General features: G+C 42.7%; 3 protein-coding genes and 1 pseudogene across 3 annotated transcripts; all 4 read right to left on the reverse strand.

Moving 5' to 3' along the window:
* Window positions 1–1,069: 1,069 nt before the first annotated feature.
* Window positions 1,070–2,677, reverse strand: LOC139444644 (tubulin alpha-1A chain-like; annotated as a pseudogene).
* A 4,194-nt stretch (window positions 2,678–6,871) lies between these two features.
* On the reverse strand, window positions 6,872–8,611 carry LOC139444654 (tubulin alpha-1A chain-like). Its single transcript, XM_071225583.1, has 2 exons — window positions 8,383–8,611; window positions 6,872–8,001 (listed from the first exon to the last, which is right to left on the reverse strand). Exons 1-2 carry the CDS (start codon window positions 8,561–8,563, stop codon window positions 6,872–6,874), a joined length of 1,311 nt encoding a protein of 436 aa, XP_071081684.1. The 5' UTR covers window positions 8,564–8,611.
* Window positions 8,612–13,513: 4,902 nt separating this feature from the next.
* Window positions 13,514–15,252, reverse strand: LOC139444648 (tubulin alpha-1A chain-like). The gene is made up of 2 exons (XM_071225571.1): window positions 15,024–15,252; window positions 13,514–14,643 (listed from the first exon to the last, which is right to left on the reverse strand). Exons 1-2 carry the CDS (start codon window positions 15,202–15,204, stop codon window positions 13,514–13,516), a joined length of 1,311 nt encoding a protein of 436 aa, XP_071081672.1. The 5' UTR covers window positions 15,205–15,252.
* A 4,440-nt stretch (window positions 15,253–19,692) lies between these two features.
* Window positions 19,693–21,194, reverse strand: LOC139444637 (tubulin alpha-1A chain-like). The gene is made up of 2 exons (XM_071225555.1): window positions 20,999–21,194; window positions 19,693–20,822 (listed from the first exon to the last, which is right to left on the reverse strand). The coding sequence occupies exons 1-2, from the start codon at window positions 21,177–21,179 to the stop codon at window positions 19,693–19,695; spliced, it is 1,311 nt and encodes a 436-aa protein (XP_071081656.1). The 5' UTR covers window positions 21,180–21,194.
* Between the last annotated feature and the right edge of the window lie 3,849 nt (window positions 21,195–25,043).

The following is a 25,043-nucleotide window of genomic DNA, read 5'->3' on the forward strand; positions in this document are numbered from 1 at the left end:
TGTACACAATGTATGGTATTTACTATACACAACGTATTGTATCGACTATACAAAATGTATGGTATTGATTGTAAATACTCTAATGTATGTTATTGACTTCATAACGTATGCTATTGACTATAAACAGTTTCTTGAAAGGAATAATCTATGGTATTGACTATACACAACTTTTTGTATTGACTGCCTATAATGTATGGTATTTTCTGTACACAGCGTATGGTAATCACTATATTATTAACTGTACACAATGTATGGTATTCATTGTGCACAACTTATGGTAATCGCTGTAGACAACGTATGGTATCGGCTATCCATGGTGTGACCCGAACCCGGTTGTTTCACTTGGCGAGTAAGTGAGTTTACATCACATCGGCAATTTTCAGCCATATTGTGACGAACAAGACAAGTAGAGGGTTCTAAAACCCAATATGAAATGCAACATCTTTTAAGAGCGTATCATTCTTAATACGCCAAAGTCCAATGACTCAGTGCACCATATCCAATGGCGTCAATATCAACTTAATCCTAAGAATGCAGTGGTGACTTTGGAATACATAGGGGCGCGGGAGGGTTCGGTATTGATGGGTGGAGGGGTTCAAATAATTGGGGAATCCACTAAGTATACGTCTAAAAAACCCGTTCCTGAATAACTGTTTCTTACTGAATTTTTGAATCAATATGCGAAGGCCAGACACGCATGTGATTACAGCTATACACGGTTACATGAAAGGTTTTAAAAGTATTGAATCCTCTTTCATCATCAGTTATACATAGTTGCACAAAAATGCTGTGTGTAGGGACACAAATTAATTGTTAGTTGCCAAAGGATCCACTCCGGGTAGTATAAACAATGAGGGTGATTAAATGCGAATAATCAGGTAATGAAAAAATATCTATTTCAGCCTTTTAAAAAATGACGAAAATCAATTATTTTCCTTGTGGTCTTCGGATACTCCCGAAAGCAAGCAAAAATCAATACTATACAAAAACAAAAACAAAACATTTGTTTGTGAGCTTTTTTATTCGGTCGTTCCATTCGGGGAACATTTGAGCGTCAACTGGGGTAGCACTAATACTCCTCTCCCTCTTCCTCTCCCTCGCCCTCAACAGAGTCCACTCCAACCTCCTCGTAGTCCTTCTCCAGGGCAGCCAAGTCCTCACGGGCCTCGGAGAACTCTCCCTCCTCCATACCCTCACCCACGTACCAGTGGACGAAAGCACGCTTGGCGTACATCAGATCGAACTTGTGGTCAAGACGAGCCCAGGCCTCGGCGATGGCGGTGGTGTTGCTCAACATACAGACAGCTCTCTGGACCTTGGCCAAGTCACCGCCGGGGACAACAGTGGGTGGCTGGTAGTTGATGCCAACCTTGAAGCCAGTGGGACACCAATCGACGAACTGGATGGTTCTCTTGGTCTTGATGGTGGCGATGGCGGCGTTGACGTCCTTAGGGACGACATCACCACGGTACAACATGCAACAGGCCATGTACTTGCCGTGACGGGGATCACATTTGACCATCTGGTTGGCGGGCTCAAAGCAAGCGTTTGTGATCTCGGCCACAGACAGTTGTTCGTGGTAGGCTTTCTCGGCAGAGATGACAGGAGCGTATGTAGCCAGAGGGAAGTGGATACGTGGGTAGGGCACCAGGTTGGTCTGGAACTCTGTCAGATCCACATTCAGGGCACCATCGAAGCGGAGAGAGGCAGTGATGGAGCTGACAATCTGACCAATCAGACGGTTGAGGTTTGTGTAGGTGGGACGTTCGATATCGAGGTTACGTCTGCAGATATCGTAGATGGCCTCGTTGTCGACCATGAAGGCACAGTCGGAATGTTCCAGGGTGGTGTGGGTGGTCAGGATGGAGTTATAGGGCTCCACCACGGCAGTGGAGATCTGGGGAGCGGGATAGACAGCGAACTCCAACTTGGACTTCTTGCCGTAGTCCACAGACAGTCTCTCCATCAAGAGAGAGGTGAAGCCGGAGCCAGTGCCGCCACCGAAGCTGTGGAAGATGAGGAAACCTTGGAGACCAGTGCACTGGTCAGCCAACTTCCTGGTGCGGTCAAGTACGAGGTCGACGATCTCCTTGCCGACGGTGTAGTGACCACGGGCGTAGTTGTTGGCAGCATCCTCCTTGCCGGTGATGAGCTGCTCTGGATGGAACAGTTGTCGGTAGGTGCCGGTTCGGACCTCATCTGTAACGGTAATATCCGATTAGTAAGATAGCAATTAGTTAGGTAATGGGTATCTTCTGGTTGAGTGATCAGCAACTCAAATAAATATTAACTCAGACAGAAGAATATGTAGATAAGTAGATAATCCAACAAATACAAGTCTCTTATTGTTAAGGTCAGTTACCCGTAGATCCTCAATGTTTTAACTGAGTTATTTATATTCCACATCTATCGTCAACTTTCTACGATTTGAAAATATGTTGTACCCACCGACAACAGTTGGTTCGAGGTCAACAAAGATGGCTCTCGGGACGTGTTTCCCAGCCCCGGTCTCGCTGAAGAAGGTGTTGAAGGAGTCGTCCCCACCCCCGATGGTCTTGTCTCAGGGCATCTGACCGTCAGGCTGGATGCCGTGCTCCAGACAGTACAACTCCCAGCATGCATTGCCCATCTGGACTCCGGCCTGGCCGACATGGATGGAGATACATTCCCTCTGAAGTGACAAAAGAAAACGTTATTGAGTGATAGTTTATATATTCAACATCTCAGTAATGAATTATTCCACACATAACGGGTTAGACACATTTACCCTCTTTGGAATACTCGTTTGACACCTTAATTAGTGATAGGGTATTGAACGACAGCCCCAAAAAGCTTCTTTCTCTGCGAGTTACACCCTGACACCCTGAAGGGGTACAGTTTACCGCCGCTTCTAGCACTATTGCAGCAGTCCCCGTGGTGGTACAAGACTGAGCGGCACAGTAATCACCATGTGCAGATTCAAACCCTGGTCTTCAGCCTATTGAGCGAATGACTTAACTTAACATTCTGTCGTCATGGTCAAACTTAAAAATGGGAAAGAATACAATATATCCTCAAAGAAATGTGATTGATATGCAGAAAAGTGTATTTTAAGAGCTCTGGAGTTTTGAGTAGTTGTTCAGTATATGACTAACCCAGTGGTGATAAGACGTTAATAGTTCATTTCGCAACCCTTTCGCGGACACATGGTGCCATCACTATTTTACAGTGATTCGTGAACAGATGCTAGATCTTACAATTAACTCTGCTTTCGTCAGAAATTTCTTATGAATATGGAAAGGGGTTTGTTGATTTTATTCACACGCCTGAGTGTATATCTTTACGTTGGGTCATATAACGAATAGGAGTTATATTGCTGCCAAATTCTGATTTAATGTCAACAATGTGTGTAAGTGTTGATTCCCACTGAACACATCTACATTATACTTACCATGATTGTTGTATGTAGATCTCACGTGGACTGCAAGTTGTCTGATGTGAGAAAGTCTGATGTAGAGAACAGGTGCATGGACACTTATATACACGTGGTGGTCAGTCGGTTGTCAAGGACGCTGATCCCCAGTAACCGTTGCTAAGCTCATTACGACGGCGGCGTCTGGGGTTTAAGGGTGAAGGTTCACTTGGTGATTGAGTCGGAATTATCGCTGTTCTAAATAATCTAAATGGTGGCAGCCTAATTAACACAAGTTAGATTGACACATAATTAATAATTGTTTGCTTGTAGCATCGTATTCATACCTTGTTACAACTTGGTAGCTCTTTTATTTGCTTTTTGCTAAATGAGAGTTTACAGAGCCCGAACTAATATCCAAAGTGTCTTTTGTGCTTTTTGTTTAATTTCATTCATCGTTTGAACAATATACCAAAACAAAGCTAGATGTATTGGTTAATCGATACGAACTAGCTTCTTTTCCAAGACCCAACGATGTTTCGCTGATATGAAATTGTTAATTTTCCATGACTCAGCTCGCTGCAGTGTTTCCCAGGTAGAAGACGTTAATGTTTCATAACTCAGCTCAATGCGGTGTTTTACTGTTAGGAAATAGTTATTTTTCCAAGATCAACATATATTCAATGTTTCACCAGGATGAAATAGTTAACTTACCAAGGCCAAAACACATGCGATATTTTCTCTGATATGAAATAGATTACGTTCCCAGAACAATGCATGTGCAGTATTTTACTGATGTGAAAATATTTAACATTTCAGTACTTGCTGGATGTAAAGTGTGATTGGTATGAAATAGATTACTTTCTGACACCCAGATGGATGCAATGTGTCGCTGGTAAGAAAGTGTCTTTTTCCGAGACGTCATGTTTGACTTTACTGATACGTAACGAGGATATTGACTGATACCTACATCAGATAATGTAGCATTAACATACAGACATCTAGAAAATGTAGTTTTGTATTTAAGTCCATGTAGATTTATCATAAGTAACAGCAGAAGATGCTTGATAAACATGCGTTGCCATCCATATTCATGCATGTTGAGTGAGTGAGTGTGATGGGTTTACCGCCACTTTCCATGCATGTAGAACTAATGATAGAAACCGCTACACAATACTGAGGTATAGCACTCCGTAGGGTATTTCCGACATCGGATGACTTTTTAGTTTTGCAAATATCACATAAAACGTTGTCCTATCTCCTCAACGTATTATGTACAACCTTGAAAATCCGCGACAACTATTGCGTGGTCAAATTTGGTTTAAGTGTGTCATGTTTGTGGCCTTTAGTATGCACCGTGTCCGCCATTTCGGAATAACGTGATAATATGGTGTTACCTCCCCTTAATTTTTTTGTTTTGTTCGTTTGTTGTTTGCAATATTCCGGCTATATGACGGCGGTCTGTAAACAATCGAGTCTGGACCAGACAATCCAGTTACTGACATCCACGCAATTGGGATACGATGACATGCATCAACCAAGTCAGCAAGCCTGACCACCCGATCCCGTTAGGCGCATCTTACGACAAGCATAGACCCCTTTTACGGCAAGTATGGGTTGCTGAAGACCTATTCTATCCCGGATCTTTTCAGGGGTCGTATTTATTATGATGTGACAAGATTAAATAGAGAAGGGTTCTTGGCTTTATACAAGAAAACGCCAAGTAAACACTGACTTTACCGCGTTGCACAACACAGCACGTGCACATACAGTGATGACACACTAAGGCACGTGCAGCACGCCAACAGGTGTCTGCAGGTAGAAGGCTTCATTCTGAAGCTCTGTCAAACAAGGTTCTTCATAAACAACGGTATAACTTACACCGCCACTACTGTAATGTAGGGTGTTGCCAATACACACCGTATTGTATCGACTATACACGATGTATTGTATTGACTATACACAATTTATTGTATTGACTGTACACAATGTATTGTATCGCCTATACACAAGGTATGGTATTGACTATACACAGTGTTTTGTGTTGACTATACACAGTTTATTGTATTGACTATACACAATGTATTGTATTGGCTGTGCACAATGTATTGTATTGACTATATGCAATGTATGGTATTGACTATACACAATATATGGTATTGACTATACATAATGTATGGTATTGACTATACACAATGTATTGTATTGACTATTCATAATGTAGTGTATTACCTATACAAAATGTATTGTATTGCCTATACACAGCGTATTCTATCGACTATACACAATGTATTGTATTGACTATACACAATGTATTGTATTGACTTCACACAATGTATGATATTGACTGTACACAATATATGGTATTAACTAAACACATTGTTTAGTATTAACTAAACACATTGTTTAGTATTAACTGTACACAATGCATTGTTTTGACTGTACACAATGTATGGTACTGGCTATACACAATGTATGGTATTGACCACACAACGTATGATATTGACAGTATACAGACTGTATGGTATTGACAACACAACGTATGCTATTGAATGTACACAACAAATGGTATTCACTGTACACAATTCATAACAGATTATTTTAGCCATATATTTTCATAAAGAATGCATCATCAGATACACAGGTCATCGTGTGGCTGGGCATTTGGCAGCCTCCATCAATACTGCATCCATATCACAATAGGGGGACACCACGCAAGTGCTTCCCACGCTGTCCTCATGTTGGGACTCGAATCCCATTCTTTCCCATGGCGAGTGACTGACTTAATATATTAAGTCTTACGGGCAATATTTCAGCCATATGGTGACGGACATGAAGAGTAAACCCCTCTAATCCCACTATAAAATTCAAAATCTGCATACAGCTTATTATCCATTATTCCATTTACATGCACATCCCTTCGAATGAACTCGGTGCACCATATCTATTGGTGTTAAAATCAACCCAAGAATGCAGTGATTAATTTGGAATACATTGAGGACAGGGTATTCGGAGGGGGTCCGAATAATTCGGGAACTCGGGGAAGAAAAGGTCCCTGGCTACGTTCCTGAATAACTGTTCCTGACTGAGATATTTAACCATCATGCGAAAGTATCACGTTCTCGTTAAAGGATTTACAAATGTTGAATCCTCTCGGTATCAGTAAAACGTATTTGCACCAGAAAGCTGTGTGTGGAGACAAACATTGCGTTATCTGCTAAATGGTCCACTTAAGTGCTGTTAACATATATAAGTGAGAGGCAGCTTTAATGCGTATGACAATGTAAAGTATAAATATTGCATACCTGTATCCTTTATGGTGATAATTCAATCCTATTATTTTTCTTGGTATTGTCTCCCAATAAACATGAAAGCAAGTAAACTAAATACTGTAAACAGACAAAGACAAATATTTGTTTTACGCTTTTTTATTCGGTCGTTCCAATCAAGGGAACATTTGAGTGTCAGTTTGGGGTAGCACTAATACTCTTCTCCCTCTTCCTCTCCCTCGCCCTCAACAGAGTCCACTCCAACCTCCTCGTAGTCCTTCTCCAGGGCGGCCAAGTCCTCACGGGCCTCGGAGAACTCTCCCTCCTCCATACCCTCACCCACGTACCAGTGGACGAAGGCACGCTTGGCGTACATCAGATCGAATTTGTGGTCAAGACGAGCCCAGGCCTCGGCGATGGCGGTGGTGTTGCTCAACATACAGACAGCTCTCTGGACCTTGGCCAGGTCACCGCCGGGGACAACAGTGGGTGGCTGGTAGTTGATGCCAACCTTGAAGCCAGTGGGACACCAGTCGACGAACTGGATGGTTCTCTTGGTCTTGATGGTGGCGATGGCGGCGTTGACGTCCTTAGGGACGACATCACCACGGTACAACATGCAACAGGCCATGTACTTGCCGTGACGGGGATCACATTTGACCATCTGGTTGGCGGGCTCGAAGCAGGCGTTTGTGATCTCGGCCACAGACAGTTGTTCGTGGTAGGCCTTCTCAGCGGAGATGACAGGAGCGTAGGTAGCCAGAGGGAAGTGGATACGTGGGTAGGGCACCAGGTTGGTCTGGAACTCTGTCAGATCCACGTTCAGGGCACCATCGAAACGGAGAGAGGCAGTGATGGAGCTGACAATCTGACCAATCAGACGGTTGAGGTTTGTGTAGGTGGGACGTTCGATATCGAGGTTACGTCTGCAGATGTCGTAGATGGCCTCGTTGTCGACCATGAAGGCACAGTCGGAATGTTCCAGGGTGGTGTGGGTGGTCAGGATGGAGTTATAGGGCTCCACTACTGCAGTGGAGATCTGGGGAGCGGGATAGACAGCGAACTCCAACTTGGACTTCTTGCCGTAGTCCACAGACAGTCTCTCCATCAAGAGAGAGGTGAAACCGGATCCAGTGCCCCCACCGAAGCTGTGGAAGATGAGGAAGCCTTGGAGTCCAGTGCACTGGTCAGCCAGCTTCCTGGTGCGGTCAAGAACGAGGTCGACGATCTCTTTTCCGACGGTGTAGTGACCACGGGCATAGTTGTTGGCAGCGTCCTCCTTGCCGGTGATGAGCTGCTCTGGGTGGAACAGTTGTCGGTAGGTGCCGGTTCGGACCTCATCTGTAACGGTAACCTCCGATTAGTAAGTCACTCATTAGTGAGACAGCTTGAAACAACACAATTTATGCCTGCGTGAACAGCAAATCAAATAACTGTTACCTCAGCAGGAAAAGGGAATAATCCAACAAAGACAGGGTTGAAGATTAAAGTTATTTCTCTTGATGTTATGGACATAAAGGATTCTATATATACATTCTATTCATATAGAAATAGTTTATTTTACACAGCAGTGTGTTTACCTGCTTGCTGAAATGTTAGTCGTACATGTTGAATGTTTTAACTTCGTTATTTATGGTCAAACAGTGGGATACATGCTTCCATACAAAGTTTCAGTACGTTCAACCCAGCTACTATAGTCAAGTATGTACATGTTGTACCCACCGACAACAGTTGGTTCGAGGTCAACAAAGATGGCTCTCGGGACGTGTTTCCCAGCCCCGGTCTCGCTGAAGAAGGTGTTGAAGGAGTCGTCCCCACCCCCGATGGTCTTGTCTGAGGGCATCTGACCGTCGGGCTGGATACCGTGCTCCAGACAGTACAACTCCCAGCATGCATTGCCCATCTGGACTCCGGCCTGGCCGACGTGGATGGAGATACATTCCCTCTGAAGTGACAAAAGAAAACGTTAGTGACAGTTTATACATTCAAACATTTCAGTTACTTTCAATAAGTAATGAAGTACTCCACACATGACAGGTGAGACGCGTTTACCCTCTTTGGAATACTCGTTACATACCTTAATCAGTTATAGCGTATTGAACGATAGCCTCAAAAAGCCTCTTCTTTCTCTGCGAGTTACACCGTGACACCCTGAATGTGTACAGTTTGCCGCGGGTACGTGTATCCCTAGAGCACTGGCGTTTTTAGTAGTTGTTCCGTACATGACTAAACTATTGACGATTAGACATTAATAGTTCATCTCTAACACTTGTGAGTGTAACTTTTGACTTTGGGTGTTGTAAGGAATAGGTGTTATACTGGTGCCTAATTCTGAATTATTGTCAACGGCGTGTGTAAGTGTTGATTCCCACTGAACACATCTACATTATACTTACCATGATTGTTGTATGTAGATCTCACGTGGACTGCAAGTTGTCTGAGGTGAGAAAGTCTGATGTAGAGAACAGGTGCATGGACACTTATATACACGTAGTGGTCAGTCTGTTGTCAAGGACGCTGATCCCCAGTAACCGTTGCTAAGCTCATTACGGCGGCGGCGTCTGGGGTGCAGGGGTTAATGTTCACTGGGTGACTGCGACGGGATTATCATTTTGTTCTAAATCATCTAAATGCTGACAGCCTAATTAACAGATGGTACATTGAACACTTAATTAATGATTCTTTACTTGGAGTATGGCATTCATTCCTTGGTGCAGCTCGTTAGCTCTGTTCTTTACTTTATGCTAATGAGAGTTCTGAGTTTCCTCAGCCTGGTCTTATATCTAAAATGTCTATTTTTTCGACTTGGTGCAACGTTTTACTTTCCAAGACAAGTCTAAATGTAACGGTTAACCCATATAAAATACTTTCTTTTCCAAGACTTAGCTCGATGCAATGTTTCATTGGTAGGAATTCTTTTCCTTTAAAAGACACGACGAGTTGCAATGTTTTACCGATATGAAATATTTTACTTACTAAGACCCAAGTGTATTCAATGTTTAACAGGTAACAAAAGTTCACTTTCCAAGACACAGTGATATGTTTCATTCAATTTAGTATAATTACACGTTTACAAGATGCGATGTTTATTTGATAGAAAAAAACAACAACGTACAACTTTATGAATAACAACTTCTGGTTTATTGCATTAAGCGACGTTTCGAGGTAGATTCTTTCACCGTTATCAAGGAGACAGATGCAATGTGTTACTGATATGAAATACATTACTTTCTAAGACCCAGCTATATGCAATGTGTTACTGATATGAAATACATTACTTTCTAAGACCCAGCTATATACAATGTGTTACTGATATGAAATACATTACTTTCTAAGACCCAGCTATATGCAACGTGTGACTGATATGAAATATATTACTTTCTAAGACCCATATAGGTGCAATACTTCACTGATATGAAATATATTACTTTCTAAGACCCATATAGGTGCAATACTTCACTGATATGAAATATATTACTTTCTAAGACCCATATAGGTGCAATACTTCACTGATATGAAACATATTACTTTCTAAGACCCACATAGGTGCAATACTTCACTGATATGAAATATATTACTTCCTAAGACCCATATAGGTGCAATACTTCACTGATATGAAATATATTACTTTCTAAGACCCATATAGGTGCAATACTTCACTGATATGAAATATATTACTTTCTAAGACCCAGTGTGTGTCCGTTCAGTGATAATGATAAGACACTAATGATGTAGCATTAAAAGACCGACATCTAGAAAATCTATATTTGTACTCTAATCATGTTTCAATGTACATTTATCATAAGTGACAGCAGAACTGTGCTTGATTAACATGCATTTACATCCATACCCATGCATGTTGAGTGAGTGAGTGTGTTGGGTTTACCACCACTGTCCATGCATGTAGAACTAATGATAGAAACCGCTACACTATACTGAGGTATAGCACTCCGTAGGGTATTTCCGACATCGGATGACTTTTTAGTTTTGCAAATATCACATAAAACGTTGTCCCAACGCCTCAAAGTATTATGTACAACCTTGAAAATCCGCGACAACTATTGCGTGGTCAACATTTGGTATAAGTGTGTCATGTTTGTGGCCTTTAGTATGCACCGTGCCCACCATTTCGGAATAACGTGATAATATGGAGTTACCTCCCCTTAACTCACTGTTTGTTCACTGTAATATGAAAAAAAATAAAAAGAGAAGGGTTCGAGACTTTATGCAATGAAAGTATATGTCATCAGATACCCACGTCATCGGGTGTTTTTTGGTGTCCGAATAATTTTGGAATTCGGTGAAGAATACGTCCCAGAACACGTTCGCGAATTACTGTCTGAGATTTTTTATCAAAATTTGCAACTCAGACACGCACGCAATTCTTGGTTATACACGATTCTCTGAAACTTCGCGTGCGTGGTTGAGGGGTTAACAAGTGTTGGATCCTTTGTCATCATCAGTTATACCCTAGCACCCAATGCTAGTAGTAAGAAGAGACTAATTGGGAATTTCGGATTAGAGTTGGTCCCTAGCAACCTCTGCTGGTCGTAGGAGTGAGTGAGTGAGTCAGTGAGTGAGTGAGTTGGGTTTAACGCCGCTTCTAACAGTATTCCAGTCATATCGCGGCGTGTCAGCTTAATGTGGGAGGAAAGCCCGAAGTGATGCAGGTATTAGACGTTGACCACTTCGGTGAAACCCACGAGTACGGGTATGGTGCTGAGAAACCTAGAAACATAATCGGGGCGAACCGGGATTCGAACCCACAATCATAGGTTTCTGGCGTGCCTAAGGGACGCAAGCCTGCACAGCGAATCACGGCCCCTTAGACGACTGGGCCACCCGTGCCCCTGCTGGTCGTAGGAGGCGACTTAAGGTGTTTGCTCGGTGTCTTGGTTGATGGCGTGAATCCTTTGCATACGATGTCAGTCACTGGAGTGTTTGGTCGATTATTTCCATCGTATAGCTGGAATATTGCTGAGTACGGCATTAGACAACAGGACTCGTGGAAGCTGGAAGGAGATCAAAGCTGCGTGCACAGTTGGATTAACTAAAGTGGGATTATTATTGGCGGAACGTAGTTAAATTGGGACCTTGAGTCATCAGTCATTATGTTTTCGGCTTAGTCAGTAAAACTAAACACGCGATTGTCGGACATGCTGTCAAGTTGAATCCCATTGCGAATGTCGATCGTTAGTTTGTCTGAAGGGAAACATGTGGATTACTGGCACTGATTTCATTTCAGCACAGTAGTTCTTGTTTTCAAATACCAACTGCTTTGTTGTGTAGTTAGAATACTTTTGTAAACGATTTTTCTGAGATGTTAGCACGATTACGAAAAACAATATTCTTTTTATTTACGTTAAGCATTTGTTTATAGACGGTCCCTCAGCTGTTCTAGCGGTAACGCCAATTAGTGCCCACCTGTTATATTGACTTCTTGTTCAAGGGGAGAGTTCGGAAAATTGCTGTGAGAAAAGTGGACATTAAATTGCACTGGGATTTTTCAAATGAGCAAAGACAAGTTCCCTGTAGTTGTTAAACTACACGGAACTTGTCTGACTGTCTTTCACCTGGTAAATGAACAAACGTTCCAGAAAGCGTATATATGTGCTCGTTGTACAATATTTCTAAGGCAGAGAAGCGACACCAAGCGGAGGATCCAGGAACGAGTCTAACGAAAGCTCCAACGTCGTGACGTCTTTGAGCCCTTCTGGTATCTTTCAGTTCTGAAATCTGGTGCCTGTGCCTCGTTCTGGTACCGAATTACTCTTTGATTAACTTACATCACATGTGACCAGTCATGACACAACACATGAATGAATTGAGTTAAAAGTCACATAACTTTTCACTTAGAAATGCGTGCGTAACAGAAAGTATAGGCTATGAAATAGGTGGAAACCAAGAGCGAATGCTCCATGAAATTGAGAATAGAAGTCGAAGGCCATGTAGGACTAGAACAGAGTCTCCAGGACCGAGTTCTAGCACCCATGCTTGTCGTACAAGCCAAATCATGAACGCGGGTAGTTGGAACGCGATCTTAGCACTACGATGATCGTAAGCGTATGTTAAAGTATGGGACTTACGATCACCTTAGCGCTAAGATCGCTTTGAGGAACGGGGCCCTGGCTGACTGTGTGTCGTCTTGCTACGATGCTCACTGGTTTCAGTGGCCCGGACACAAGTAGTTACACATTGTCGTGATATAGCTACATGCAGGTGATTGAAGCATGAAACACCATTGACTAACTCACTCTCTCACATATGGGTCGGTGTGGTAGCCTAGTGGTAAAAAGGTACTGGCCCGGGTTCGATTCCACATGTGGGTACAACGTGTGTCCAGCTCTGTGTTATTGCTTGAATATTGCTAAAGGGCCGTAAATCCATACTCGATTACCCACTCACTTATCCAACCCGACATCAAGGCACACCGACGTACAGCCATGTATGGCTTGTTTTAGATACCTTACATGCATCCACACAGCCGTTCGTTAGTGTATGAGTCATGTGCGATCAACGTGTGATGTCAATGTAAAGCACACATCGTACTGATGAATAATGAACTGATAATACGAAAACAAATCAGAAAGACGTAAAAGTCTCGTCACGAAACAAATAAAAGTAAATACAAATCTTCAAGCTAACGGCCCAGACCTTGTCCAGATGGAGCAATAAAGACATACCAGTGTCTCAACGAGCCTGTATATTGTGGGCGAGACTAATTACGGACATCAATTTGGCCCATTGCTTTATGCTCTTTACAGATGTAAAAGAAATGCAAACGAAATATTTGTTTTCATATTTTATTCGGTCGTTCCATTCGGGGAACATTTGAGTGTCAACTGGGGTAGCACTAATACTCCTCTCCTTCTTCCTCTCCCTCGCCCTCAACAGAGTCCACTCCAACCTCCTCGTAGTCCTTCTCCAGGGCAGCCAAGTCCTCACGGGCCTCGGAGAACTCTCCCTCCTCCATACCCTCACCCACGTACCAGTGGACGAAGGCACGTTTGGCGTACATCAGATCGAACTTGTGGTCAAGACGAGCCCAGGCCTCGGCGATGGCCGTGGTGTTGCTCAACATACAGACAGCTCTCTGGACCTTGGCCAAGTCACCGCCGGGGACAACAGTGGGTGGCTGGTAGTTGATGCCAACCTTGAAGCCAGTGGGACACCAGTCGACGAACTGGATGGTTCTCTTGGTCTTGATGGTGGCGATGGCGGCGTTGACGTCCTTAGGGACGACATCACCACGGTACAACATGCAACAGGCCATGTACTTGCCGTGACGGGGATCACATTTGACCATCTGGTTGGCGGGCTCGAAGCAAGCGTTAGTGATCTCGGCCACAGACAGCTGTTCGTGGTAGGCCTTCTCGGCGGAGATGACAGGAGCGTAGGTAGCCAGAGGGAAGTGGATACGTGGGTAGGGCACCAGGTTGGTCTGGAACTCTGTCAGATCCACGTTCAGGGCACCATCAAATCGGAGAGAGGCAGTGATGGAGCTGACAATCTGACCAATCAGACGGTTGAGGTTGGTGTAGGTGGGACGTTCGATATCGAGGTTACGTCTGCAGATGTCGTAGATGGCCTCGTTGTCGACCATGAAGGCGCAGTCGGAATGTTCCAGGGTGGTGTGGGTGGTTAGGATGGAGTTATAGGGCTCCACCACGGCAGTGGATATCTGGGGAGCGGGATAGACAGCGAACTCTAGCTTGGACTTCTTGCCGTAGTCCACAGACAGTCTCTCCATCAAGAGAGAGGTGAAGCCGGAGCCAGTGCCCCCACCGAAGCTGTGGAAGATGAGGAAACCTTGGAGTCCAGTACACTGGTCAGCCAACTTCCTGGTGCGGTCAAGAACGAGGTCGACGATCTCCTTGCCGACGGTGTAGTGACCACGGGCGTAGTTGTTGGCAGCGTCCTCCTTGCCGGTGATGAGCTGCTCTGGGTGGAACAGTTGTCGGTAGGTGCCGGTTCGGACCTCATCTGGAAATAATGATAGGGCACTGAGGTAAATTTCAATGCAAAAATCAACAGGCAGAGGACACCATCGTCAACGAGATGCTGTGTTTTCTAAATGGAACACAGTTGAATGGGGTTGTATCAACGTGGTTGATGCATTTACTAAAATCTCCTGTTCTATACTTCATAACGTTTGTAACGTTTTAAGCAGATGTAACACCCACCGGCAACAGTTGGTTCGAGGTCAACAAAGATAATATGAGCAAGAATAAAAAAGATTGTTAAAAATAACAAGAATACAGGTTGAAGTTCGATTTAAGATCATATTCTTGTATTAAGAGAAACGTTTGAAGGATTTCTTCGAATATTAACGATTGTTAAATATGAAAATATGTTGTACCCACCGACAACAGTTGGTTCGAGGTCAACAAAGATGGCTCTCGGGACGTGTTTCCCAGCCCCGGTCTCGCTGAAGAAGGTGTTGAAGGAGTCGTCCCCACCCCCGATGGTCTTGTCTGAGGGCATCTGACCGTCGGGCTGGATACCGTGCTCCAGACAGTACAACTCCCAGCATGCATTGCCCATCTGGACTCCGGCCTGGCCGACGTGGATGGAGATACATTCCCTCTGAAGAAACACAATGAAACGGTAAGTGTCAAATAAAACTGTCACGAAAACATGAACGCGACAACATTAGAAATATTCGTTGAAAACGATGTAAACATAGACGAGGAGTGAGTAAATGAGCGTGTCAGTGAGTGAGTTGATTTTAACGCCTTAACATTATTCCAGTTATATCGTGGCGTGACAGCTTAATGTGGGCGGAAAGCCTGAAGTGATGCAATGCAGGTCTCAGACGTTTACGACTTCGGTGAAACCCACGAGCACGGGTATGGTGCTGACAAACCTAGAAACATAATCGGGGCGAATCGAGAATCCAGTCCAGTCATAGGTTTCTGGCGTGCCCAAGGGACGCAACTCTATCCAGCGAATTTCGACGCCTCAGACGACTAGGTCACTAGTGTCCCCTGAACCTAGCTCGTCCATCGTATTCTTGTCGTCATTCCAAGTAAACCCAATAATACTTTTTGTAACTTAAAATGACTAACGGTTTCACTATTTTTAACACGATAACTTATTTTTATTTCTTACATGATGGAACCATGATTAAAAGATGATTATGCTTCGCTGTCTGGTGACCTTTTTCTGCCAATTTCTATGGCTACCTTGTGTGAGCGAGTTAGTTGAATTAGTCGCTGAGTATTGTTTTACGCCGAATTTAGCAATATACCAGCAATATAATCCGGGGGAACCCAGAGAAGGACTTCACACATTGTACCCAGTGAGATACTACAGCTCAGATATTGCAAGATGACGCTAAAATAGTGCCGATATGACGTCGATAATTTAACAGACACGTATAAACACTCATGTTTGAGTTTGTGTATATAAGTGAACATCAATGATACAGCCGTCAACACAATATTAGTTATTGTAGGCGACGTGGGGGTGTAGATTCCAACCAAACCAGAGAAACTATACTTACCATGATTGTTGTAGGTAGATGTGGATCTCACGTGGACTGCAAGTTGTCTGGTGTGAGAAAGTCTGATGTGGAGAACAGGTACCTAGACACTTATATACACGTGGTGGTCAGCCGGTTGTCAAGGACGCTGATCCCTAGTAACTGTCGCTAAGCTAATTGCAAAGGGGTTAATTGAGTATTAGAGAAAGCAGCCTGGCGACATATGCTTGGGTGGGAAATACCCACATGTTAGGTGGGTAGAGATTCACGAGTCACTGCTCACATCATTAGGGGTTGTTTTCTGAACAATGCACCTGTAAATCATTCATCAATTCACACAGTCTATGTCCGAGGACTCCAATTCGATTTATGGGATGTATGTATAGATTATGTACTCATAACCTGCTCAGAGTTCTTGCGTATAAACTTGAAAAGAGTACGAAACTGAGACAAAAACTGACCGCATTTAAATCAAGGAAGTGAGATGGATGAAAATGGAGTTCAACGTCGCGTTTAAAATATTGCACTTGTCTAGCGACGTGAATGTACGCGGGTGCGTGGCTGTTCGACTTATCCGGTCTTTACCTGTTTACTAGTGCTAGACCACGAGAAACCATTCCGCAGTTTAACATGAATACCCTCAGACACATTGTACTGGCTCCGAGTCGACCACTATGAACATCTTTCGATGCGACTAGCCTGGGAACCGCATCACCTACCTTTCGCTTTCTGGGCAGACACTTTATCAACTACACCACTTGGACAGTTTTTAATTTATGTGATTGTATGAAAACAAATAAATCTGTTTTTAAATCAAATAGACAATGTATGCTGGCCTGAAAAAAAAAATCAAAATAGTATTTAAATAAAGCAGTACAGAATATTTCCTTTACGTGACTTTCATTATCAGCTGATATACACGTCAACTTTAAACCATTAATTATACAAAGGACCTATTTTACTTTAGCATTATACAAATGCATTTCAGTGCCTTTAGAGAATATAACATGAGGTAATGCGTCATCAAAGTAAACAACTGGGATTCGAACCTACGACTAGTGGATCCCCATGCTGAGCCAGCGGTGTTCCCTTATTGGGAAGAGCCTCGATATTAGTCCCCATGCTATCCATAAACTGGTTTTAGATACCATTGGTGTATACGCTCTAATATACAGTTGATTTTTATTTGCTATTCACAAACTGGTTTTATATACAGTTGGTTATATTTGCTATTCACAATTGGGTTTTATATACAGTTGGTTTATATTTGCTATCCATGAACTGTTTTTATATAGTGTCGGCTTGCATTTGCTGGTCACAAACTGGTTTTATATATAGTTGGTTATATTTGCTATTCACAAACTGGTTTTAAATACATTTGGTTTATGTTTGCGTTTTACAAATTTGTTATAAATACAGTTGGCATATATATGCTATTTATTAACTGTTTTTTTTAATAAGTTAGTTAATATATATGCTTTTCACAAACTGGTTTTATATACAGTTGATTATATTTGCTATTCATAAAAGTAGTTATATATACAGTTGGTTTGTATTTGCTATTCATTTACTTACCTGCTCCATACACGACCTTCTTGATAATTATATACGATAGCTACATCTATGATCATCATGAGAGGTTACATACGATTGAAATATCTTTGATCTTCATGAGATAGTTTTATACGATTGCTTTATCTATGATCTTTATGAAATGGTTATATACGATTGTAATATATATATGATCTTCATGAGGTAACTATATACGATTGCTATATCTATGATATTCTTGAGATATGTATATAGATTGTTTTATGTTAGATTTTCATGATATAGTTATATACAGTAAACTACGGTTATACCGAACTCAAAGGGACCACTAATTTTTATTCGTAATAACCGTAGTTGTACGAAATATACACAGCAAATGGACAGGACCAAAAAAATAGTTCGTTATATCCGTCAGTTCGTTATAAACGTAGTTTACTGTATAGAGAATACAACACTCATTCTCGTTACATACCATTTCTATCAAACCAGAGGACTTTCTATGGTATCTGACCGAACGAAAGCTTAAATGATATCTAAGGAGAATGAGTGTGTTATTTTATTTATCACCCACTGTATAAATATATATTTAAGTGTAAATACATAACACATTTCGTTCGGTGACAGACCAAACTGAAACCGGTTGCAAAATCTGGTTGCGCAGGAATTTTGATATATGCCCAAATATGGGCATTGTTGACATTTCTATGCATACGTATTAACAGCATGCGCCTGCAGTTGTATTTGCAAACAAAACATCACCGACGCTCAAGATCCTTTTGGGAGAATTACTTCAACTTATGGTAATTCAAGCGCCATGTTGTTAGTACGTAGGACACCTATAAGAAAATTTTAAAAGTCACGTTAGCTGTGAATATCCGACCAAAAGTCGGTCACTCGCACTGCCGGGGATCTGTCTGCGCATTCAAAATGGTTTGGTTTCCTTGGTCTATCAGCTGAATTTATATCATGTCCGTACCATTGAGAAAGAGGGAATCAGAGAGTTCACCAAAGACATTCATATTAACTGTACTACCTATACTGTGATCGTGATCAACAAACTCAAGTCTGCTTGCATGTCAGTGACAGCTTCGAACGAAGGGCAAGGTCACCGCCGGAATAAGACATCCGTGATCTTCTCACAGCGTTTTACTGTTCACATTGGGGATATTTTTAGCCATATAATCAGAAGTCAGATCTCTACAGAGTTTTCGAAGTTTTTTGAGTAATCTGAACAACCCCCGAAACAGTGCCACAAACTACGCTTCGAAGGAGACACTGATATAGCACAACCGGATCATCCCAAGTAAGTCTAGATATCTGTCCAAATAGTTTAAACTGACTTCATTTCACCACGCATATCCTTTAACGTTAAATCAAATTGAAAATTGCGAAAGTAGTCGCGTGTGTCACGCTCATGGGTACCGTCGATCTATATGATCGGTAGTCGTACATTGTAAATGGATATATACATTGTAGTACGATATTTTATGAATGAAAAAAGTAGTCCCGGTGTGACAGAGATCTCGGTTATGTCGAAAACTGTACGATCAAAAGCAACGCATGCAATTGCATTTCCACATTCCCCAATGTAACAATGGTACTCATTAACCAAATAGATTTTGTTGGTTTGATTTAGTATGTGCTATAACCTAAACCAAAACATTAATTTATATTTCAAACAGTTTACTCAATCAGTCCATCAATGACATTGCTAAACAGCAAAGCCAGAAAATAACTAGTCTCGATTATCTGCTGAAACAGATTCATCGGGGCGTGAAAGCAAATTAGTTATGGAAATTATATGAATGGAGGCGCACACTTAGAGGGCCCAGCTTGCTTTATGCTCGAATTACTACCAGTGCCATAAAGATCTGCAGCTGGGCTATGTCCAATAACAACACTTGTTAAACCATTTGAAACAGAAAAGACATATCATTGTTCCATTTTTATTCGGTCGTTCCATCAAGGGAACATTTGAGTGTCAGTTTGGGGTAGCACTAATACTCTTCTCCCTCTTCCTCTCCCTCGCCCTCAACAGAGTCCACTCCAACCTCCTCGTAGTCCTTCTCCAGGGCGGCCAAGTCCTCACGGGCCTCGGAGAACTCTCCCTCCTCCATACCCTCACCCACGTACCAGTGGACGAAGGCACGCTTGGCGTACATCAGATCGAACTTGTGGTCAAGACGAGCCCAGGCCTCGGCGATGGCGGTGGTGTTGCTCAACATACAGACAGCTCTCTGGACCTTGGCCAAGTCACCGCCGGGGACAACAGTGGGTGGTTGGTAGTTGATGCCAACCTTGAAGCCAGTGGGACACCAATCGACGAACTGGATGGTTCTCTTGGTTTTGATGGTGGCGATGGCGGCGTTGACGTCCTTAGGGACGACATCACCACGGTACAACATGCAACAGGCCATGTACTTGCCGTGACGGGGATCACATTTGACCATCTGGTTGGCGGGCTCGAAGCAAGCATTAGTGATCTCGGCCACAGACAGTTGTTCGTGGTAGGCCTTCTCGGCGGAGATGACAGGAGCGTAGGTAGCCAGAGGGAAGTGGATACGTGGGTAGGGCACCAGGTTGGTCTGGAACTCCGTCAGATCCACGTTCAGGGCACCATCGAAACGGAGAGAGGCAGTAATGGAACTGACAATCTGACCAATCAGACGGTTGAGGTTTGTGTAGGTGGGACGTTCGATATCGAGGTTACGTCTGCAGATGTCGTAGATAGCCTCGTTGTCGACCATGAAGGCGCAGTCGGAATGTTCCAGGGTGGTGTGGGTGGTGAGGATGGAGTTGTAGGGCTCCACCACGGCAGTGGAGATCTGGGGAGCAGGGTAGACAGCGAACTCCAACTTGGACTTCTTGCCGTAGTCCACAGACAGTCTCTCCATCAAGAGAGAGGTGAATCCGGAGCCAGTGCCCCCACCGAAGCTGTGGAAGATGAGGAAGCCCTGGAGTCCAGTGCACTGGTCAGCCAACTTCCTGATACGGTCAAGGACGAGGTCGACGATCTCTTTTCCGATGGTGTAGTGACCACGGGCGTAGTTGTTGGCAGCGTCCTCCTTGCCGGTGATGAGCTGCTCTGGGTGGAACAGTTGTCGGTAGGTGCCGGTACGGACCTCATCTGGAAGCGCGGTAAGGAATAATATTAGCTAGCAATAAAAAGAATATTTAAAAAGCAAGTGTACAGGTTTGATGTAAGACCATAATTCTTTTGAAGAGGAACTTTTTAAGGATTTAGACTTGAAAGATTTCGTCGAATATTCAAGATTGTTAAATACGAAAATATGATGTACCCACCGACAACAGTTGGTTCGAGGTCAACAAAGATGGCCCTTGGGACGTGTTTCCCAGCCCCGGTCTCGCTGAAGAAGGTGTTGAAGGAGTCATCCCCACCCCCGATGGTCTTGTCTGAGGGCATCTGACCGTCGGGCTGGATACCGTGCTCTAGACAGTACAACTCCCAGCATGCATTGCCCATCTGGACTCCGGCCTGGCCGACGTGGACGGAGATGCATTCCCTCTGAAGTAACAAGAGTAAACGTTCAGCAAGTTTTGTATTAAAGAATCTGTACACTCATATCAAACTGCCAAATATATGATGTACGTCCTCTTATCTGACCAGTGCTCTTTTATATTTATATGTTAGGTTTCGCGGACAGTTTGAAACTTATCGACCGGGCTTTATGACGATCTGGAGTGAGTGAGTATGGTTTTACGCCGCTTTTAGCAATATTCCAGCAATATCACGACGGGGGACACCAGAAATGGGCTTCACACATTGTACGCATGTCGGGAATCGAACCCGGGTCTTCGGCGTGACGAACGAACGCTTTAACTACTAGGCTACCCGACCACCCCTTGACGATCTGGCAAGTTAGTGCGGTATACAGACTTGCGAGGGATGTTTCACCGTTACCCATGTTACCAGTAACGTGTATCGTTAATTGCGTTTTATTGCAATGTTTAATTAGATATTCTTTATTTTGGGATGTCTGATGGGCGGTGTTTGACGTACCATACACAATGACGTCGCGCGTCCCGTGCATTATATATTCTTGGCGTCACACGTCATATACATTACATACACTAAACATGAAGTCCTGTACACTATTTATCCTACAGGAAGACGTCAAACGTTCTCTACATTATATATCCTACAACATGACGTCACACGCTCTCTACATTATATATCCTACAACATGACGTCACACGTGCTGAAAATTATATATCCTACAACATGACGTCACACGTGCTGAAAACTGTATATCATACAACATGCACGATACACGTGTAAATAAGACAGTTTTACTTACCATGATTGTTGTAGGTAGATGTGGACCTCACGTGGACTGCAAGTTATCTGGAGTGAGAAAGTCTAATGTGGAGAGCAGGTACCCAGACACTTATATACACGTGGTGGTCAGCCGGTTGTCAAGGACGCTGATCCCTAGTAACCGTCGCTAAGCTCATTACTAAGTCGTCGCAAGAACCTTCTCAAAGTGATTTGCTTAAGCCGGGAATTTAATCGTGTTCTAAATCACTAATTCCCTGACAAAAGAATTAAGAAGTGTGTTACTGAAGAAGTTTCACTTTGAAGTCGATTATCCAGTGCTTGTTACAGATTTACAAGAGGGTTTTAATTAACTTAATTGGATGTTTTTTACCAGAAATATATTTACCCCCTTGTTACTTCATGCTCGTTTGAGACATTCTGTAGTTCTCACAATGCAGATTTTTTGAAAGTTAATTCGTTAGAAAACTAGCCTGCGCGAAAAAAACGTGAAAAAAACCCTATCACTTCTCGAATGCCCTTGCTATGATTCAATGAGAACTTTGTTGTACAACAATATTTTCTTGATCCAATAAATTGTTACTGATGATATTTCATGTTCATTGATACATAACAAATTGATATTTAAAAGTGTGCAAAATTATATAATGTCAACAAAACGATTTGATTTACATATTTGCTGTTTACTACAATTAAACATTTGTTATTTTACCATTTGCATCCTCTGCAGATGACTGGTATACATTATTAATCACATACTAATTTCTTTATTAATTATTGATATTACCATTTTCACAGAAGTATCAGACTTTATATGCGCCTAATGTATTTCAATGTTTAGTATTTACACTATTAATCGCTGTCTGTAAATATGTTTATGGAAAGAGAGTTGTAAATTGGACAACGTTTGATCAATCAATTTGACCTTTTAATGACAACACATTATATTTAAAACAAAACAATTAACTGGATCTGTAGTTAATGCGAAGACTCTTTCTCTCTACAACTCTCATTAAATAGTTTATATGTGTTAGGCAGGTAAAAACAACATAGTATGAACAGCCTGGAAATCTTTAAAACACAGTTTCCTTTTCAGATATGAAATTTATTACAGCAAAAGGCCCGTGAAGATCCTGAATAAAATAGGTCTTCAGCAACCCCTGCTTGCCGTAAAAGGCGACTATGCTTGCCGTAAGAGGCGACTAAATGGATCGGGTGGTCAAGATCACTGACTTAGTCGATGCATGTCATCGTATTCCAATTGCGTGGATCGATGCTCATGATGTTAATCATTGGATGGTCTGGTTCAGACTCGATTATTTCAGACCGCTGTCGTATAGCTGGAATATTGCTGAACATTGCTGAATATTGTTAAACAAAAACAAACACACAAAACAAACAAGTAAAAAAGTAAAGTGCACATGTACAACACTTGGATGTGTCTACTATTTTTAAAAAGGAAGAAAATACGCATGTGTACTTATTTATATACTGATACAGAAACGGAGGAACCTGTCCCTTATATATATAAATGATTCACTACTCATAGTGTTAAGGGCTTTGGGGTATGGGTATGGGCAGGCCGATGGGTGTAGTGTAGTGGTAAACGTGTTCGCTCTTCACGCCGGTGATCTGGTTTCGATTCCTCAAAAAAATACAGTTTGTCAAGACCTGGTGTCCATCGCCTTGACATGACTGGAATGCAGAGTTATGACAGGTTTCTGTGATCGTGGGTTCGAATCCCAGGTTCGCTTTGATTCGTTTTGTCAGCACCATGCCCGTGACCCGTTGTTATGGGTTCCATCAAAGTGATTAGAAAATTAATGCACCCCGTTGGACTTGCTTCATTCCGTTTCTCTGACACGCTGTGATATAACTTAAATATTGGCCAAAGCGGTTTAAAATATAACTCTTCTCGTTGTACTTACTTATAAGCAGCAGAATTTCTGCACTTGTACACATCATGCGTAATTCAAATTAACATCGTTTAAGTTTCAACAAAATACAAAATGCGCTAAAGGGTGACTGGGATCTCTGGTCCATCACTTGATTGTCTGGTTTGTTATCATGCCGCCGTCACATGTCAGGGGTACTGCTGTGGGGTGTCAGGCAGCAAACCTATCTCAGTGCAAACTGTGTGAGTGGCGGATGCTACCGGGGGGGTAGGACTTGTTTGCCCTTTTGGCGAACACCTGGTGTTGTCACTGACTCTCAGTGTTGGTTGGTTGGCTGGTTTGTTGTTTTACGCTGCACTCAGCAATATTCCAGCTATATGACGGCGGTCTGTAAATAATCGAGTCTGGACTAGACAATCCAGTGATTAATGTCATGAGCATCAATCCACGCCATTGGGATTGATGACATGTATCAACCAAGTCAGCGAGCCTTACCACCCGATCCCGTAAGTCGCCTTTTACGACAAGCATAGTCACCTTTTACGGCAAGCATGGGTTGCTGAAGACCTATTCTATCCCAGAACCTTCACGACTTTCAGTGATTCATTTATGATTTTTTCGCCGCTGTGTTGCCTTTTATGCCCAGTGGAATCTGATTCCACAGATAATCGAGATTATTCTCCGACATTGATGTTTTGTATATTGCGATAGCTACTGACGCGCAGCCTCTGTAAAAAACATACTCATGAATTCTCAAGTCTTCAAAGCGCCAGATTTGAGAATACATATAACCTGGCAATTGATGCAAGTGGCTTTGATGCTCATCTACTTGCAAAGTGCGGATGGAATATACCCACTGCCAACACTCTTCTGGCTTCAAGAATGGGACACTTGCCCCTTCCAAGACATTGGACAGTGACTTAAATCTTAAACATGATTATTATTGGGTTTGATATCTTTGACTGCCGCCACTTATTTGACCAACTCTATTGCCTTTTGTGAGTGTCAACACAATTCGGTCACTGAGGCTTTACGGACCAAAACATTTGGGGTCGTACTTTGGAACTGTTAGAAATTATTACTTGGAATATGTAATACATTTTATTTTTTATACTTGGTAAATTGGTCAATACTGAAATGCGCGATCGTATCTGAA

The sequence above is a fragment of the Haliotis cracherodii genome, unplaced genomic scaffold (genome assembly GCF_022045235.1).
Source record: "Haliotis cracherodii isolate W230 unplaced genomic scaffold, xgHalCrac1.p SCAF_6, whole genome shotgun sequence".
NCBI classification, from domain to species: Eukaryota; Metazoa; Mollusca; class Gastropoda; order Lepetellida; family Haliotidae; genus Haliotis; species Haliotis cracherodii.